At 43.5% G+C, this 20,174-nt stretch overlaps 1 protein-coding gene and 1 long non-coding RNA gene across 2 annotated transcripts in view; one reads left to right on the top strand and one right to left on the bottom strand.

Moving 5' to 3' along the window:
• Positions 1 to 20,174, bottom strand: part of LOC113262526 (uncharacterized) — a 135,282-nt gene that overhangs the window by 12,234 nt on the left and 102,874 nt on the right. The gene's annotated exons all lie outside the window — the stretch shown is intronic.
• Positions 1,528 to 14,574, top strand: SPINK2 (serine peptidase inhibitor Kazal type 2). The gene is made up of 4 exons (XM_026508958.4): positions 1,528 to 1,675; positions 2,518 to 2,570; positions 10,556 to 10,665; positions 12,838 to 14,574. Exons 1-4 carry the CDS (start codon positions 1,618 to 1,620, stop codon positions 12,881 to 12,883), a joined length of 267 nt encoding a protein of 88 aa, XP_026364743.1. The 5' UTR covers positions 1,528 to 1,617; the 3' UTR covers positions 12,884 to 14,574.

The raw sequence follows: 20,174 nt of genomic DNA, 5'->3' as shown, positions 1-20,174 counted from the left end.
GTTGGCTTTTACTCCTAGCAAGGTGGGAGACATTGGAGTTTTGACTGACCCTCAAAAGACATTTTGGAAGCCTCGTAGGCTACCCCCTGCCCATATCTGGCTTCCTGTTTATAGCAAAACTCATAAGGGTTATCTAAACTCTCTGTCTCCACTTTCTCACTTCATTCCTTTCTACCCTGGCCATTTGGGCCCTGGACCCCATCACTTCTCTGAACTAGTCCTTATGAGGGCCATCAGTGACTACGTCTTGCTAAAGCCCATGACAATGCTCAGTCTGCCAAAGTCTCAGCCTCACAGCAGCTAGTGACATGGTCACAGCACCTCTCCAGTGTTCCATAACCCCGACTCAAGCCTGGTTTTCTTCCTCCTTCATAGCTTTCTTCTCCACATGGGTCAAACCTCTGGATCCAGGAGGGCCCCAGGGCTCTGATCTGGACCGCAGCAATACTCTCTCTCTGGGCACTGGATCCATGATTCTCAAATACCTTTGATATGCTGATGTTTTCTTCATTTGCAGCTCCAGCTCCAAATCTGTAATTCCAACTGCCTTGTCCACATGTCCACTGGATCTCTGATAGGCATTGTTTCCAAATGTTCTTCATCACAGAAATGGTACCATCACTTCTCCAGCTGCTCAGAACGGAAGCCTAGCAAGCATCCTTGGTTATTCCCTTCACTCCACTTGGTTCCGCCTCCTAAGTAAATCTGGAATCTGACTTCTCACCAGCGCACTGCTACACATTAATTTAAGCCACCATCAACTCTTGCCTGGATTACTGCAAAAGCCACCTAATTTGTCTCCCTGCCTCTGCTCTTAAATATCTCCTGCCCATTCTTCACCAATCTCACAAAACATATGCAAGATCAGGGGCATTCCCAAGCTTAAAATCCTCCACTAGCTTCCTGCTGCAAACAGGACAAGTCCAAATTCCTTCTCAGGCCTACACCGTTTCCACCTCCCTCCCCCTTCCCTCTCCTTCAGCTAGGCTCCAGCTGAAACACAGAGCTGGCTCCCACTTCTGGATCTCTGCAGAGATCCAGGCTTTGCCTTGAGCCTGGATGACTTGTTCCCATGGTCTTCACCGGGCTTCCCTCTTCTCACCCTTCAGCTTTTAGCTCAAATGCCACCTCTGAAAGGCTTTTCCTGACCTCCCCGTGGAAAGTCGTCCCCTTCTCCCACCACTCTCTAGTACTTAATTTGAGAAATTATTGCGTGGATTCATTTGGTGTTTCCTGACTCACCCCATCCCCAACACCTACACTAGAAAACTTCCCGAGAGCAGAGAGCAGGGACCTCCTTTGTTTAGTCACTGCCTCAGACAGAGGAGGTGCTGAAGAAGTAAGGGTTGGCTGACAGAGCCCCTAAAGTTGCTCCCCAGGGCTCTTAAGAGATTCTTATTTGCTGCAGGGAGAGATCTTGCCCTTAATTGCTCACTCCCATCCTGGGCAGGATGGGAGGTGGGGGTTAACAACCGCCCCTCCCCTCCTGTAGCCCCTCCCCCCGCCCACCACACCCCTTCCCCCCAGCCTGCAAGTCGCCAGTCCGACCCGGGCGCGCGGTGCTTGTCGCGCATCACGGGAGCAGGCCGCGATCTGACGGCTGGCCTCGGAGGGAGCATGGCGCTCCTGGCCGTGCGCTTGGTGCTGTTGTTGCTCCTGGCCGGGGACTTGGCAGGTAACGCTCACCGCTCGCCAGGCTTGGTCGGCCAGGAGGGCGTCGCGGGGTGCGGGGCAGTGTCGGAGAGTGGGTCTGGCTCTCGGCTACCCACCCCGGATCCTGGCTCCCTGGCGGCCCTCCGCGCACCCGTTACTGGCGGTTCCCGCGGCCTGCGGTCGTCTAGGAGCGCGAACGTGGGGGGCGTGCAGGGCTGGGTGGAGCCAGCGATGCTCTTTCGTTCTTGCTTGGCCTTGGCTGCAGGCTCCAGTCACTACCTTCGTAGTGACACCCTGCTGTCTGCACTTTCTCTCTTGAAGCAGATTTTCTGGAGCCCAAGATCAGAAGTTGGTTTTTTATGGACACAGCGGCCCCACTGAACGTCTGCAGGAGATGAAGAGGAATTAGGGCTTGTGAATGCCAAGTGCGTCAGGCACTCTGAGGCTTATGAGAAAGGGGCTTTAGTCCAGCCAGACTTGACACCCATTTGAAAATGGAGTTAAAACCGTAGCACCTAACGTTAAGTTTTGCGTTTTCTATCCTGAGCCACAGAGGAGAATAATATCGTGAATTAGTAAGAGTTATTTCTCTTTTATTCCATAGCTCCGAAGTTCTTTCTCAAGCAAGCGTGTCAGGGTGGTCAATTACAGAACCTGTACCAAATGTTCCTTCTGTTGCGCCTGCCAGGAGAGGTCCAGAAAACAACGGAACTCCCTTCTTTGGGGGTGCGGGGGTGGGCGACGAGGGCTGCTCAAAGAAGCTAGGCATCTGAGAGAACAGAAGCACAAGCTGGATTTTAAAAGCTCCGTATGAATAAGAATTGACCTTAATCACGTACTTTAAGGTCTGTCTTCTTCTTGCAGCCTCTTTGGACTCTTTGAGCTCTGAGTTTGACCAACCTTCAGAATACAGAACAGTAAGTAGGAAACCCCTTGTGTTGTTACCGCTAATACAGTGAAGCCCAAACGGTTTGGGTTGGGGCTAGTTTTCAGGTCTGACCTGCCACTCTTTTTTTCTTTTTTATCCTACCACTTTTGAAACTGTTGACTGCCCCTTCAGAAATCAGATTCCAAGGCAGGCCTTTTGATGCAGATCAGAATTGTAAATTTTGGTTGAAAATAGCTCAGTCCTTGAAGGCCTCAGCACTTTGTTTCCTTTAATAGTTTCTTTGATGATTCAAAAGGTCCTTGGTCTAATGGTTATGTCTTGTACTAGACATTTCATGAACATTATCTAAATAATAATGTCCACAGAGTGTCCTTACTACAGCCTGTCTTTCTACCTGTACCTTCCACTGCTATCCCATAGCTTGTGCTCTGATATCCTTATGCTACTGCCACACTGTTTTTTGTTTTATTTTTATTACTATTTTTATTTTTTATTTATTTATTTTTTAAAAGATTTTATTTATTTATTTGACAGAGAGAGACAGCCAGCGAGAGAGGGAACACAAGCAGGGGGAGTGGAGAGGAAGAAGCAGGCTCCCAGTGGAGGAGCCTGATGTGGGGCTCGATCCCAGAGCACCGGGATCACGCCCTGAGCCGAAGGCAGACGCTTAACGACTGCGCCACTGAGGCACCCCTTTATTACTATTTTTAAAGCTTTATTCATTTTAAAGATTTTAATTATTTATTTGTCAGAGAGAGAGAAAGAGAGCTAGCACAGGAGCAGAGGGAGCAGCAGGCAGAGGCTGAGCAAGGAGCTGAATGTAGGACTTGATCCCAGGACCCCGGGGTCATGACCTGAGCTGAAGGCAGATGCTTAACCGACTGAGCCACCCAGGTGTCCCATGATTTATTTATTTTACAGAGAAAGAGAGGGTATGGTGTGAGGAGGGGCAGCAGACTCCCTGTTGAGTGGGGAGCCCAATATGGGGCTCCATCTTGTGACTCTGAGATCATGACCTGAGCTGAAACCAAGAGTTGGATGCGTAACCGACTGAGACACACAGGCACCTCTATTTTGTTTTGTTTTTATTTTAATCGCAGAGTAGTTAACATACAGTGTTATATTAGTTTCAGATGTTAGTGCCACACTATTCTAATTACTGTAGCTTTGTAATAAGTTTCAAAATGGGGAAGTGTGAATCCTCCAACTTTTTCTTCAAGATTGTCTTGACTATTCAGGGTCACTTGCATTTCCATATGAATTTTAAGATCAGTTTGCCAATTTCTGTTGCAAAAAAGGCAGTTGGAATTTTTGATAGGGATTGCATTGAACCTGTAGATCCATTTGGGGAGTATTGCTATCTTAAGAAAGTTAAGTCTTTTGATCCATGAATATGGGATGCCTTTTCACTTATTTAGATCTTGAATTTCTTTCAACAATGTTTTGTAGTTTTTGGTGTTTAATTCTTATACTTCTTTTGTTAAATATATTCCTAAATATTTTATTCTTTTTAATGCTTTTATAAATGGATCTTTTTTCTTAATTTCGTTTTCAGATGCTTCACTGCAAGTGTATAGAAATACAATTGGGTTTTGTATATTGATCTTGAATCCTGCAGCCTTTTTGGACTTTTTTTTAAGTTTTAATGGTTCTTTTTGTGTTCTTCAGACCTGTCTATATGAAAAGATAAATTTTAAATAAATCAGAAATAGTTTTATTTCTTCTTTTCCATTCTGATGCTTTTTATTTATTTTATTGCTTAATTGTCTTTGCTAGAATATTCGGTACCATGTTGAATAGAACAAGTGAAAATGGATGTCCTTGTCTTATTCCTAATTTGGGGAGAAAAGCATTCAGTTTTATGTTTTTTACCCTGAGCTACAGAGGAGAAGAATATCGTGAATTAGTAAGAGTTACTTTCATCACTAAGTATAATGTTAGCTGTGAGGTTTTTATAGATGTTCTTTATCAGGTTGAGGAAGCTCTCTTTTCTGCTTAGTTTGTTGAGTGTTTTTTTTTTTTTTTTAAGATTTTATTTATTTATGTGACAGAGAGACAGCCAGCGAGAGAGGGAACACAAGCAGGGGGAGTGGGAGAGGAAGAAGCAGGCTCCCAGCGGAGAAGCCCGATGTGGGGCTCAATCCCAGAACACTGGGATCACGCCCTGAGCCAAAGGCAGACGCTTAACGACTGAGCCACCCAGGCGCCGCTGTTTAGTGTTTTTATTATGAAAGAGTGTTGGATGCTCCTTTAACTTAAACTGCTTTGCTCTCACTTAAACACTTCCCTTACCACTGTGCCTTTGGTTAGTCTGTTTTATTTCCTTGAGGCGGACATTCTCCCAAACCTCTCTAATATAAATTCTATATACCACTATGTGTATTTCTTTTTAAAAAATTATTTCATTTTATTTTTTGTTTTTTTTCCATGTGTATTTTTTATTTTCCTACTGTACACACTAAACTTCTTACAGGCAGGACTCAATTTGTCTTTGTATTTCTCTAACATCTGTCTTAAAACCTATTTCCTTTATTGAATAAACAAATGAGGGAATATATTTGGTAAAGTATTTAAGAACCTTTCAAAAGAAAAGATTGAGAGTATAAAGCTCAGAGAATTACTTGGAAGCATATCACATCCTTCTACAAAAATTAAATTGATTCTAAGGAATAAGTAAAAATGTGATGTGGCCCTCTTCCAGAATGAGAGCATCTTCTAAAGCTCTGAGGAGCAGTCTACCATGGGTAAACTCTCTTCTATAGTTGACATGTTGTGGGGTGTAATTCAGAGCCTCTGTAGATGGTGAACCAGTTCTGAATTTTTTTCCTCTGTCATAAATTTGGGGAGCTGAATAAAACTAAAGGTTAGTGGGAGCATAATTTATTAATGAAATTATTTGACCTCATTGATAAGAGTGAGAAGTATTTGTTCATAAAACCTCATGTCTCAGAGAAACATGAGAGAAAGTCCAGGGAGTAATCTGAATTTAATAAAGTTAAATGGTGGCTAGCCACAGCTCACTTCGAAATCATGAGAATTAGGCTGGAAACAGACAGGAGTACCAACATTGTCTTCCAGCTGGGTAGATCCTTTGGGGGGTCTGAGAGACATCAAAGGTCTTCTGCTAAAAAAAGCAAAGCAAGGGGCGCCTGGGTGGCGCAGTCGTTAAGCGTCTGCCTTCGGCTCAGGGCGTGATCCTGGCGTTATGGGATCGAGCCCCACATCAGGCTCCTCCGCTATGAGCCTGCTTCTTCCTCTCCCACTCCCCCTGCTTGTGTTCCCTCTCTGCTGGCTGTCCCTGTCAAATAAATAAATAAAATCTTAAAAAAAAAATAAAATAAAAAAGCAAAGCAAAACAAAACAAACAAAACTTCCTTACCAGCCCGTTAGTGCTCCTCAAAACCCATCTAGTAGTCATTCTTTGAGACGAAAGCATTTGAAAATAAAAACCCCTAAGATCTGCAGGCTAAACAGATTGATTGTGATGAGTTACTTGTTTATCTAGTCAGTCAGAGAGTGGGCATAGGCAAGATACGTTTTGGTTAAAAAAGGGGAGGCAGGAAAGGTCTAGAGCAGGGGTTCTCTGAAGCTGTGTGCCAAATTGTGTGTCTCGGTGTGTTCTCCTTAGGCAATATACATAGTCTAAGGGGACTGGATGTCAAGATGATTGGGAACCGCAGTTCCTAAACCCAGTCCTGGTGGAATCAGAATTCAGGGGCCTGTAAGACACATGGATTCTAACCCTGGAGATTCTAATTGAGTGGGTCTGGCATGAGGCCCCAAATCAGTGTTTTCTTGTTTTGTTTTTAAGTTTTTATTTAAATTCCAGTTAGTTAACATTCAGTGTAACATTAGTTGCAGGTGTACAATATAGTGACTCGGCACTTCCACACATCACCTTGTGCTCATCACAAGTGCCCTCCCTAATCCCCTTCATCTATTTCACCCTCCCCATAACCATCAGTTTGTCCTCTATAGTTAAGATGTTTCTTAGTTTGCCTCCCTCGCAGTTTTGTTTTGTTTTCCCTTTGCTTGTTTGTTTTGTTTCTTAATTTCCACATATGAGTGAAATCATATGGTATTTGTCTTTCTCTGACTTCTGCTTCGCTCTCTAGCTCCATCCATGTCATTGCAAACGGCACTGAATCAGTGTTTGTAACAGGCTTCTGAGGTGACATGCACAGGTAGGCTGCGTGGGTCCACTGGGGCTCGTTGTTAGCACTAAACACTGAACACCTTCCACTTAAGCAACTCACAAATGACTCTCTCCTTCCTCTCTGGACAGTTCCCGCAGCTTAATGCTCACTCAGGGGCTGTAGATAGCCTACTCTCTTGTCTGCCAGTAGACTATTTCCCATCAGTGAAGTTGTGTTCCTACCAAGACGTAAGTGTGTGTGTTCACAAGCCTGTTATGGCAGTCACCAGTCTTATTTTAACCAAAGATGTAAGGACAACATAAACATGAGTGTAAAGAAATAAAGTCATAGTTTATATGAGGACTGAATTGAATGCTTTTGAAAGACCTGCTAAAAGACAAATTGCTAAAAAAATTTAATGTTGAATTAGGTGTAGGTGAAACAACTATAAATAATTGGGGCAAGATTTTTAAAAATTTTATATTACATTGTTTTAAATTTTCACTGTATTTTTTTTAGGATTTTATTTTGTAATTTCTACACCCAACGTGAGGCTCAAATCCCAACCCCAAGATCAAGAATCTCATGCTGTACCGATGGAGGCAGCCAGGCGCCCCTTAAATTCTCACTGTATTTTAAAATAGTGGTTCTCAGCTAGGGGCAGTTTTGCCCTCCAGCAGACATTTAGACTGTTGTTTTTGATCATCGTGACTGGGGAGATGATACTGGCATCTAGTGGATAGAGAACATCCTACAACACATAGGGTAGCCTCCCACCCCAAAGAATTATCTGGTCCAAAACGTGAATTGTGGTTGAGAAATCCTGTTTTAAAGGAACCAAAACAAGAAAGCATGTGTGGACTTATTATGGGTATCATTTTTGCAGTGATAGCACATAGAACTCTTAATTACAGTTGACCCTTGAACAATGTGGGGGTTAGGGGGTGCTGACCCCCTCTCACATAGTCAAAAATCTGAGTGTAACTTTTGACTCCAGAATTTAACTGCTCATAGCCTACTGTTGACCAGAAGCCTTACTGATAACACAAAGAGTTGATTAGGGGTACCTGGGTGGTTCAGTTGGTTAAGTGTCAGACTCTTGATTTCGGCTCAGGTCATGATCTCAGGGTCATGAGATCATGTCCTGCATGGGGGTCTGACCTGGGTGTGGAGTCTGCTTAAGATTCTCTCTCTCTCCCTCTGCCCCTCCCCAATTCCTCCCTCTCTCTCCTTCTCTAAAAAAAAAAAAAAAAAAAAAAAAAGCGTTGATTAATACATATTTTGTATGTGTGTTACATCCTTATCTTACCTGTGTTCTTATAAGTTAGAGAAAAGAAAATGTTATTAAGAAAATCATAAGGAAGAGAAAATACATAAGGAAACAAGTAAGGCAGAGAAAGGGGGTCGGTCACTATCTGCTGTGGGAAGAACTATAATTTTCAACAGGATGGTCAGAGTAGACCTCAATGAAAAGCTGTCATTTGAACAAAGACTTGAAAGAGGTGACAGAGTGAAACGTATTCTTCAAGGGTTTCATGGGTCAGTGTCTCAGATTTCATTGCATTTACCAACCTCACCACTGTTTGCTGTAGAGACAAATTAGTTGAGATCCATGGGTATAGCTTAGTTGAACAAAATATAGTCCTATTTAATATCTCTTTGCTTCTTTTTAACTGGAGAATAAGAATATTTATATTTGAGAAAGTTTCAGTAATCTGGATCTGTGGATTTAAACCCATGTTGTTCAGGGTCAGCTGTAGTTGAAACATTCAAAGGAAAGGTCTTATCTCTTTTATCAGTTAGGATTAGATTCCGCTGCAAGTAACAAAGATTTAAAATAGTGTGTTGCCATCCTAGACTGTGGCCTTTATCCTCCTGGTCTATCAGATAAAGGTTAGAACTCCATGCACCCAGCAGCAGGATAGAGGAATAGACAAAGAAAAAAAAATATGGGGGGAAACAAAGGACAGGTATCTGCTTTCTTTTAAAGGATGTTCCCAGAAGCCACTGCACAATAATTCCATGTATATCCCATTGGTCTTACCTTAATCATATAGTCCTGCCTAGCTACAGGGAAAGTTATCTTATAGTAGCGTTACAGGTGGCCATATGTTTCTTACTTCCAAAGATTGGCAATTTTGTTTTTCATCTATATGTTTTATAATAAATGTTTAGGATATATATAATTTTTTGTTATTGGTTCCTTGATTTAATTGACTTTATCAATTAAATGACCAACTACCACTTGTCCCAATCTTATTGGATAAGAGGGCATCCACTCTGCCTGTGAGAGCGGCCCTACAAGGCATCCATCACCTTAGTGAGCCTTGGGGAGCATATCAGGCTCCTAAATGAGGGCTGAAGGGAGGATGGAAAGAGTCAACAAAACCTCTTTTACTTTAGAGTTTGGCCTCTGGCCAGCACTATTTAGGTCTTTATAAATCCACATAATATCAATAGAAACATGTATTTATTCAGAGGGCTAAAACAGGGTGACTTCTTTTGTTTTGAAGTGAGGAAAAGTGATCACCATTTACTAAAACAAGTATATATATAAATGTTAAGTATATGAAACAGAAATATAGCGGGCCATATATTTGACCTTTGTTAAAGTGAGACTCTGCACACCATAGTCTGATCCCTGTGACCACGTCTAGTCCTGGCCCTGCTGGAGATTAGCAGCTATGAGCAAGACATATTATCTGTCTGGCCTCAAATCCATCTAATCACAGGATTGAGTTCCATGACCCAATACCAGTCTCTTAGGGCTGCCATAATAAAGTACCACAAACCGGGGGCGGGGGGGAGGGCTTAAACAACAGAATTTGATTGTCTCACAGTTCTGGAGGCTGGAAGTCCTAAATCAAGGTGTTGGTAGAATTGGTTCCTCCTGAGGGCTGTGGGGAGAATCCATTCCATGCCTTTCTCCTAGGTTCTGGTAGTCCCACGTGTTCCTTGGCTTGTAAATGGCATGCTCTGTGTCTTCACGTGATCTTCCCTCTGTGACTCTATGTCCAGATTTCTCCTTTGTATAAGGACACCAGTCATATTGGATTAGGGGCCATTCTGCTGACCTCATGTTAACTTGATTCCCTATATAAAGACCCTATGTCCAACAAGGTCACATTCCAAGGTACTGGTGGCTATGACTTTGACATCACTTTTTGAGTGGGTACAATTCACCCCATAACAACCCTAAGGAAGGTCCGATTATGAACCTGCTGTTTTCTTTGGTGCTGTTGGTTGCATGCCAGTATCTTAAAGGTCCAGACTAGAAGATTAGATTCCTGAGTTGGTCTTGACATTATGCCACGGGATTAAGGTGGAACGTAACAAGATTAATGTGGAGATAGTAGTAAAGTGCAAGTGACAAAGCTAGAGGATTGGAAAGTGGGTATGGCGGCCTGTCTTGGACTTTCATTTAAAAATCAGCCAGACTGGGGCACCTGGGTGGCTCAGTCAGTTGGGCGCCTGACTTTTGATTTTGGCTCAGGTCATGATCTCAGGGTCATGGAATCGAGCCCCGCATTGGGCTCTGCATTGGGCATGGAGTCTGCTTGAGATTTGCTCTGTCTCCCTCTCCTTCTACCCCTCCTACCTCCCCTCCCTTTCTAAAAAAATAAATAAAATTTAAAAATAATAAATAAAAATCAGCCAGACTGAGGTCCTTTTCTTTCATAGTAGGTGTTAAACCACTGCTTCAATGTTGCATCTGGTTTTTGCATTAGAAAAATCTTTTTTGTGTGTGGAAAATAGAAATATTTTTGTAGGATGTTTCTAGGAAATCTAGGAGACTTGGGACTTAGTCTTTCCCTCAGCTATTTTGTGATACGAAGGTCTTAGTTGGGTAATTTCTGTCTTCCTTTCTCTTTTCTAGCCAAACTGCAATCAGTATAAATTACCAGGATGTCCCAGAGACTTCAGCCCTGTGTGTGGAAGTGACATGTCCACTTATCCCAACGAGTGTACTCTGTGTATGAAAATCAGGTAACATAATTTTACAGTTAGAGACCAGTCAAGTTTTCTTTAGTCCTTTTCTTGATTTTTTTTTTTAAAAGATTTTATTTATTTATTTAACAGAGAGAGAGACAGCCAGTGAGAGAGGGAACACAAGCAGGGGGAGTGGGAGAGGAAGAAGCAGGCTCCCAGCAGAGGAGCCTGATGTGGGGCTCGATCCCAGAACGCTGGGATCACGCCCTGAGCCAAAGGCAGACGCTTAACGACTGAGCCACCCAGGCGCCCCTTTTTCTTGATTTTTTTTTTTTTTTAAAGATTTTATTTATTTATGTGACAGAGAGACAGCCAGCGAGAGAGGGAACACAAGCAGGGGGAGTGGGAGAGGAAGAAGCAGGCTCCCAGCAGAGGAGCCTGATGTGGGGCTCGATCCCAGAACGCCGGGATCACGCCCTGAGCCGAAGGCAGACGCTTAACGACTGAGCCACCCAGGCGCCCCCTTTTTCTTGATTTTTGATTACTTAGGAAGTAGCAACTCTTCTCTTGGTTGTAAGAATCAAATGTGACATAGTAGTTCTGTTTTCAGACTGACACTCAGAAAGACAGAACCCTTCGGTGCATTTTCCAGGTCAAAGTTAGAGAATGGCGTTTGTGATTAACCAACTGCAGGCCAGATAGTCAGGTTATGTTGCTATCCATGGATGGGCAGTTTCCCCAAATTAAGAGTATATTTAATGATTAAACTGTGTGAAATATTAAAGTCTTCATTTAATTAATTAGTTTATTTTTTTATTTTTAAAGATTTTATTTATTTGTCAGAGAGAGAGAGCAGGGGGAGGGGAAGCAGCAGGCAGAGGGAGAATCAGGCTCCCTGCTGTCCAAGGAGGCTGATGTGGGACTCGATCCCAGGACCCCGGGATCATGACCTGAGCCAAAGGCAGACTTTTAACCAACTGAGCCACTCAGGCATCCCTTTATTTTTTATTTAAAAAAATTTTTTTTAAGTAGGCTCCACACCCAGTGTGGGGTTTGAACTCACGACCCTGAGATCAAGAGTTGTATGTTCCACCAACTGAGGCGGCCAGGTGCCCCTCGAATAGTCTTTTAAATTCAGAGGGCATGTGTAGGTATCCTGTGCACCCTTCATTATGAGTTGGACATAGGTCTTAATAATTCTAGCTGGGGGAATACTAAGTGGTACGTGTTACACCTGATGCCCTTCATGGCACCCACAGGTGACTGTGACTCCTCCCACAGGGGTGAAGCAGGGCGGATCACAGGATTAAGGCACGTTTCAAATAACCATGTAGGTCCAATCTTTAATTCATGAATTCCTCAGTTTACTGCAAACTTTATCACACAAGTTAGTCACACAAGCAAGTTAGTGGAGGGAATTAACGAGCCGCTCTGAAGAGGACCTGGGAGGGAGGTGTCACAAGGCGAGCAGTGAGGCACCTGGCGACAAGCGTGGCCTGGATTTCAGGTGGGTCGCCTTCCGTGCTGACAGAGCCTGCAGCAGCGTCTGTCTTGACACCGCGTGTTTACACCTCCAGCTCGGGTGGTTGGTGAGCCTTCAGAGGTCTGCTAGACAGCGCCTTCATTTAAGGGTCTGCTTGGTTGGGTGTAACAGTCGTACCCAAGAGTCTCTGCCACACCGGCTCGGTCCACTTGGTCTTACCATAGATGTTTGCAAGCAAGTTTTTACTTCTCTGTTGGTCACAGAGCTAACGTGTATGGGCACACTCTAAGTCCTGCATCAGACATCGACAATGGGGCACACTCTAAGTCCTGCATCAGACATGGACAGCGAATATGGGAGTTCACACTGGCCCTGAGACTCCCCCTTGTCTTACTCTAGCTTAGCCTAATGTCCATAGCACGGAGGAATCACAAAGTATCACACCATGACCAGGTATGCTGCTTCGTATTTCGGGGGTCCCTTCTCTGATGTCAGTCTTTGGTGAGTTACCTAGGTCTTCTCACAGTGATTTTTTGAGGTTAGTGCCCTGTGCCCTAGGGTTAGGGAAAAGGCAAAGTTGAGGCTTTCACACTCATTGTTTACCAGATTTAGCTTTAAAAACGATTAAGTCAGCATCCCTTAGAAGGAATCTAATGTGTAATGACATGGGTCTTTTTGGTGCAAAGAGCGGGACAGTTCCAGTATGGTGGGTAATAAGTGTGTCTTTATGGTTGTTCAATTTGCAGGGAAGATGGTCATGATATTAAAATAATCCGGAGTGGACCATGTTGATGGAGCAGTTTATAGAAGAGAACTCGGAGGAGCCACCTTCCACAGTATGCTAGATGAATTCCATTTCCCCTTTTCTCTTTCCTGTGTTCCTTTGCATGGGATTTGTTAGCCCACATTTTCTGAGAGGAGGTGTGGAAGAGAGCTCTGTGCAGTGACTGATAATTAAAACAAACACTAAAAAATCCTTGTTTCTTGGCTTTTGCCCCTTGAATTAAGCTTATTGCCCAGGTGCCTTGTGGATTGCTTGCTTTAGCTAGAATAAAATCAGCATTGTCTTCAAGTACTGCTGTTCTCTGTTCAATACCCATTCTTACTCAGCGGCCTCCTGGCGGCTCTTCTCTCAAAGGTGACTTTCATAAGGGCCAAGTGGAGTCATTGTTGAGAGGGCAAGATTTATTCTTCCCCCTTCCTCCACATCTTTCATGGTGAACGTAGAGGTGCCTGGACAGTGTCCTGCACAGGGCGCATACCCGTGAGATACTTGGAGCTGATTGTAACCCGAGCTCGTAAAGTCACAGAATCATGCAGGGGGAAATATTTCCTAGTTTCAGTGTCGTCTTTCACTAGTTTCCCATAAGGGTTAATGCAGGTATTTGGCTTTTTCCTCCTTCTAGAGCAGTGGTTCTCAACTCCAGGGCGATTTTCCCCCCAGGGGACATCTGACAGTCTGTCTGGAGGTAGCTTTGGTGTCCCAGTTGAAGGGTGGGCACCGCTGACATCTAGTGGGTAGATGCCAGGGATGTTGCCAACCGTCCTACAGCACCCAGGACAGCTCCCAACGACAAAGAATTTTTTTAGAACAAAATATCAGTAGTACTGAGGTGAAATCATCCTGTTTTTGAGTTTGATACAATGTAAGAATAAACGTTAGCAATAATAAAGGTGACGGGGGATTATTTTAGAATGATGTTTCCAGGGACAGGATTTTGGTCAAGTCCTGGGTGTAAGTAGTGCTAGCTTCTAGCACCAGGAAACCATGAGCCATGAGGCAAGAGGGGGCTGAGAGAGTGTGTAGCGGAAAGAATGTGGCTTTTGGGATCAGCTAAACCTGAGTCGAATTCTGATTCCAACACTTGTGCTGCGGTTTTCTAATATGGAAAAACGGGATCATGCTCGTGGAGCTGTTGAGAGGAAACCGCTTAGCACAGTGCTTGGGCGTCAAAACCACTGAAGCAGTAGCTGCTGTTATTTCAAGTGCCCCTCTTAGAGAGAGAGAAATGGAGGCCCACAGAGGCAAACCACCTTGCCCAAGGTTATAGAACACATTGAAAGTCTGGACTAGAAGCCTGGGTCTCCAGATTCCCAGTCCTCTGTTTCTTAAATGGAACAGTGGCAATGAAGTGGGAAGTTGTATAACATAAATGGGCTACAATTAATGTTCTGTAGTTATTTTTGGCTTAAAAATCTAGTTTTATAAAAGTAGTAGATACTCTGCAGAAAATTAAGAAATGCACAAGTATATTTAAAACGTGAAAGTCATGGGGTGCCTGTGTGGCTCAGTCAGTTAAGCGTCTGTCTTTGACTCCGTCATGATCTCAGGGTCCTGGGATCAAGCCCCACATTGGGTTCCCTGCTCTGTGGGGAGCCTGCTTCTCCCTCTCCCTCTGTCTGCAGATCCCCCTGCTTGTGCTCACTCTCTCTCTCTCTCTCTCTCTCTCTGTCAAATAAATAAATAAAATCTTAAAAAAAAAAAAAAGACTTAAAAAAAAAGTGAAGGTGATGTCCACACTAGCCTCCAGAGGTCTGGTATTAACCTTTTGGAACATTGTGTCCTTTTTACTCTCCTTAAGTACGTGTGTGTGTGTGTGTGTGTGTGTGTGTGTGTGTGTGTATCAAATCATATAGACACACAGAAACACAGACACACACATATACACACACTCCTGTCCTATAAACTTGCTTTTCTCCTTATATTAGATTTTTTGACGTTAGATTGTTCTTTTCAAAAGCTGCGTAGTATTTTATTATTGCACCATAAGTTATCCAGCCTCTATTGATCTATATTCAGATGGTTTATTAGGATTCTCTTGGCTGAAACTGGAAGAATCCCAACTCAAACAGTCTCAGCTAAAGAGGGAGTTAATTGGCCCATTTAGTCATATTTGCGGAAGAGCAGGGGTGGTGTTAGCCTCAGAGGCTCCATTTATTATTTATTTGCCTCAGAGGCAACTGGGGACTCTAATGCATCAGGATTCCCCATGTCTTCATGTCTCATCTCTGGGTTGTTGGGTTTTTGTTTGTTTGTTTGTTTTGTAATTGTTCTTTTCTTTTCTTTTGTTTTTTAAAGATTTATTTACTTATTTATTTGAGAGAGAGAGCGAGAGCACAAGCAGGGGGAGTAGCAGAGGCAGAGGGAGAAAGAGACTCCCTGCTGAGCAGGGGGCCCATGCGGGGCTCAATCCCAGGACCCTGGGATCATGACCTGAGCCGAAGCCAAATGCTTAACCAACTGAGCCACCCAGGCACCCCTCATCTCTACTTATTTAGGGATAAACAGCTTCATTCTTAGACTAGCTTCACCTCCTGTATGAGAGACAAAATCTGTCCTAGCAGCTTCCTGTCCTGACAGCAAGTAATTCTTTTCTATCAGCTCCAGGTGAAAAAAAAATCTCCTGAAGGCACAGCCCCAACAACAGTACTACCTGAAAAGAAAATGACTCTCCTGGACAAAGACCCTAATTGGTTCATGTTAGATTACACATCCACACTTCCGGCCGATTGTTATGGTCACAGGAAGTAAGGTGGTGTAGTATTGGTTCAGCTGATAGGGGACATTGGGTGCATTGTTCCCAGAGGGAAAAAAGGGGAAAATCCAAGAGGAAGAAAAAAATCAACAAATGTTAACTATAGGTTGTTTACAACTTTCAATGATTATAAAACTGTTGCAGAGAACGTTCTTGTACGCACATCCTTGTACTTGAAAAATATATACTTACACATACACAAGATGAAGCTAGCTCTAAAATTTTTTTTTGAAAGAAATTTATGTTCGCGTAGTACCCATTAATCATTTGGTGTATGCAGCACCTGTCCCTTCTTCTGCCCTAAAGAAGCATTGCTTCCGCCTTCCCCTCTCCTTTTCCACTCCACTCCCAACTTCTGGCTGAATGGAGCTGTCGCCTCCTTCCCTGATCCCATATCCCTGAATCTGGAGGTAGGCTGAAGGGTGAGCCCCTGGTCCAAATGTGACCAGTCACTATCAGGCATAATTCCCACTACCCTGCTCACAGGGTTGGTCTGCAGTGGGCTTGTGACCAGTCAGAGCCCATCCTCCGAGAAGAGCCCTTTTCCTTGTAGGTGATGAGACTGAGAGGCTGTGCCCCTGGAAGCTGCCAGAAGTCGTGACCCCTCACCACGGAGAAAGACTAGTAGGAGGGCAGGAGGCCAACATGCCGAGGGAAGTGGAGACAAAAAAGACCCAGAGCATCTTGGTGAAAGTCAGCATTCTGGTTCTAGGGCTGAGGGCTCCTGTTTCGGGCCTTGCCGTGGCTTAGGCTTAGTTGGTCAACTTTTCCTCTGATTTTGTAAGCCGGCCCACTGTCCATTCAATATCCCCCTACACAATTTTCTTTATTTCTTCCTTCCTTCCTTTTTTTTTTTTTTTTTTTTTTTTTTTTTTTTGCTTATAGCAGTTTGAGTTGGGTTGTTATCACATAAACTCTTCTAATAAATTCAAGCAATTTGGAAGCGTGTAAACTAAAAAGGTCTCTCTGTTTCAGTCTCATTCTTCTCCTGTCCCCTCCTAATACAATGAAACGGAAGCCTTTAAAGTCAGAAAGAATAATAATGATATTTCAAAAGAAATTCACAAGTGTAAGTATGTATTATAAGAATTTTGCTGCAATATTGCTTTATGATGTTTAATACTTCCACTCTTTTTTCTATAAACTTGTGTCTATTATCTTAAAACATATACATACTTATATATATTTCCTATAAACTTTCTTTTCTTTCTTCTGTTAGGTTTACTTTTATATTAATATATGTAATTTCTTCTTTTTATTATTATAATTTTTTTTAAAGACTTTTTATTTATTTATGTGACAGAGAGACAGCCAGCGAGAGAGGGAACACAAGCAGGGGGAGTGGGAGAGGAAGAAGCAGGCTCCCAGCGGAGGAGCCCGATGTGGGACTCGATCCCGGACGCCGGGATCACGCCCTGAGCCGAAGGCAGACGCTTAACGACTGCGCTACCCAGGCGCCCCTCTTTTTATTATTTTTAAAGATTTTATTTATTTACTGAGAGAGCGAAGGAGCACTAGTGGTGGGGAGGGGGGAGAGGGAGAAGCAGACTCCCCACTGAGCAGGGAGCCCGAGGCAGGACTAGATCCCAGGACCCTGAGACCCAAGATCATGACCTGAGCCAAAGGCAGGCACTTCACCGACTGAGCCACCCAGGTGCCCCTGTAGTTCCTTTTTTGTTGTTTTAAAGCTACATAGTATTCTATTATATTATTGTGCTATCATTTATCTAGTCTCTATTGAGCTATATTTGGATTATTAGGATTTTCTTGGTTGAAAGTGGAAACCCCAACTTAAGCGAGTCTAATTAAAGGGAGAAGCGGTTCCCGGGTAGAGCAGAGTGGCCAAGCGCATGAGCTCAAAGGCGCGTGCTGCATTCAGTGAGCAAGTTGTGATTTAACTCCGCTTCCTCATCTGTAAAGTGAGGGTGATAACAATACCTATTCCACAATGTTGTTGTGAGGAGTAAATAATACATGTAAGGGGCTTAGCACACTTGAAATGTTGGCTATTTTATAGAGAACTATACCTTTAAAAAAAAAAAAAAAACCCAGCCTGCTGTTTTGACTTATCCCTGGCCCTATAACGATATATCATGTATTTTCCCAAGTCATTATGTAAAGATCTACTTCATTTAAAAAAGAGCTGCACTGTATTCAATTATATGGGCATACGGAATTTTTTATGCACTTCCCTAGTGATGGACATTTAGGTTGTCATTTTCCACCATCACAAATAATGTTGCAGTACCGTCTTGGTACATGTATCCTTCTTTATTTGTGCAAGCAATCTTTAGGATAAACTTATAAGATTGGAATTACTTGGTTAGAAGACAGACAGATTTAAAATGTTGAAAGAGGGGAGCCTGGCTGGCTCAGTTGGTAGAGCATGTGACTCTTGATCTTGGGGTTGTGAGTTCAAGCCCCATGTGGGGTGTGGAGCCTACTTAAAAAAAATGTTGAAAGAGACTGCAAAATTTCTTTCTGAAAAGGTTGTACCTATTTATGTGCTTTTTGTGGTAAAGGGAGTGCTAGGTCTTTTTTTAACCACCATGGTTGTGTAATAGAAGCAGTATTGCCCCAAATATGCTCAGAGTTGTTTTACAAATTCAGATTTGCATCTACCCTTTATTAATTCCCCCTTTCCCCTCTTAAAAATATTCCGATTATAAAAGTGATGTGTAGTGATTATAATCACCCAAAGTAAGCGGTGAAAAGAACAGTGCAACAGTGTATGGAGAGTTCTAGAATAGAAGCTCCCAGAGGACAGAGATCTTGCCTGTCTTCACCATCATGATTTCTTCTTGAGACAGTGCCTAGCACAGGGCATAGCTGCCGACTGAAGGAATGTTTGGGAGGCCTCACACAATAATGACATCAAAACCACTAACCTCCCCGAATTTCCTTCCCTACAAAGAGGCAAGATAATTCAAACACACAACCCACACAGCACAAGAGAAATGAGCTTTTGACTCTTGCCCAACATTGAATTTCATTTGTGTTCCTATGTTACTCTGAAAAAGAGAAGAGCATTAAATGCCCAGGAAATCTTGAGCAATTCTAGTATGCCATGAACATTTGTGGATATCTGTGACACGCTGAGCACTGGGTTTACAAGGATGACTAAAACATACCCTTGTCTATGCCGAGTCTACAGGATCACTCTTTTAAGTTTCTCTGAAAAGCAGAACAACTCTCACTTCTGGAAACCAAGATTCTGATGTCCGCCGCAGACTAAACTCCACAGAGTTTGAGCCCATATTTGTTCTGTTCTCCACTATAGTCCCAGCCTGGCACACAGTAGGTGCTTAAAGAGTGTTGTGGGCTCACTAGCTAAGGCCCGTTCTGTTCTGTTGGCTTTTGCATTCTGTGGCCAGACTTAGGATGGCAAGAGTATTTTGAATAGGAGAATCTGAAAGTCAGACAGCAAACAGTTGGACATTAATCATTCTCATTCAATTTCAGGGACAGGCTTCTCACTAGGGGCAGGAGGTAAGCTCTCCCAGGTGGTGAGCCTTGAAGTAAGGGGATCTCCATCCTTGTTTATTGGAATATTTGCTGACTAATACTTATTTTTAAGGAAGCTCTTTGTTTTTCTTATTGTTTATTGAGGTATAAAGCTGTTTTGACACACTGGGTTTTTTTTTTCTTGGCTAAAGCAAATACTTTTCCTGTCAATGAAGCCCAAGTATAAAATACAGACTCCTAGTGTCTGAACTGGGGCAGACCTAGGTATACAACTGGCCCAGTATTCTCATTTTACAGATGAAAAAACTGAGGAGCAATACTCAGAACGACATGGTCTCTCTGGGTCTGATAGGTGGAGATCAAGATAATAATTATCACTAAATCCTAGCTTGGCATTAGCTTTCAGCTTTGTAATTTGCCCTTCCCACGTTGGAAGCAGGCAAATATGGGAAAGAGTAGAGTAGATAGATGAGAAATGCAACTGCCAAATTTCCTTGGGGCATGAGGAATTCATTGGAACCGTCTCTGTCAGAGTGCAGGCCGTCCACTGAGAAGGTAAGAGAAACCACAAGCCGGAACACTTAAAGCCATGAACCTTGGGACGCCTGGGTGGCTCGGTTGGTTGGGTGTCTACCTTTGGCTTAGGTCATGATCCCGGAGTCCTGGGAACAAGCCCTGCATCGGGCTCCCCACTCTGCAGGGAGTCTGCTTCTCCCTCAGCCCCTCCACTCCCACCCCCTGCTTGTGCTCTCTTTCTCTCAAATGAATAAATAAAAATCTTAAAAAAAAAAAAAAAAAAAAAAGCTATGAACCTCATCCAGGTACTTGTGGCCTGGTTGGCTTTCTGCAACCTCGGCTCTGCTGAGCTCTCTCTTGAGAAATGTGGGCCTACCTTTTATACTGCCCTTACCTGCCCCAGAGTAGAGCACCCCATGTTGCTACTTTTGTAAAAAGTTGGGGAGACGAACCATGAGAGACTATGGACTCTGGGAAACTGAGGGCTTCAGAGGGGAAGGGAGTGGGGGATTGGGATAGGCTGGTGATGGGTAGTAAGGAGGGCACGTATTGCACGGAGCACTGGG

Source organism: Ursus arctos, unplaced genomic scaffold (genome assembly GCF_023065955.2).
Source record: "Ursus arctos isolate Adak ecotype North America unplaced genomic scaffold, UrsArc2.0 scaffold_9, whole genome shotgun sequence".
Classification (NCBI taxonomy): domain Eukaryota; kingdom Metazoa; phylum Chordata; class Mammalia; order Carnivora; family Ursidae; genus Ursus; species Ursus arctos.
Note: the sequence above shows the minus strand (reverse complement) of the source record. Positions and strands in the feature narration are given on the sequence as shown.

Coding starts and splice junctions, on each gene's coding strand:
- SPINK2 (XM_026508958.4), top strand. CDS start 1,618: ATGGCGCTCCTGGCCGTGCGCTTGGTGCTGTTGTTGCTCCTGGCCGGG. Junction 1,676..2,517: donor CCTGGCCGGGGACTTGGCAG/GTAACGCTCACC, acceptor TTCTTCTTGCAG/CCTCTTTGGACTCTTTGAGC. Junction 2,571..10,555: donor AACCTTCAGAATACAGAACA/GTAAGTAGGAAA, acceptor TCTCTTTTCTAG/CCAAACTGCAATCAGTATAA.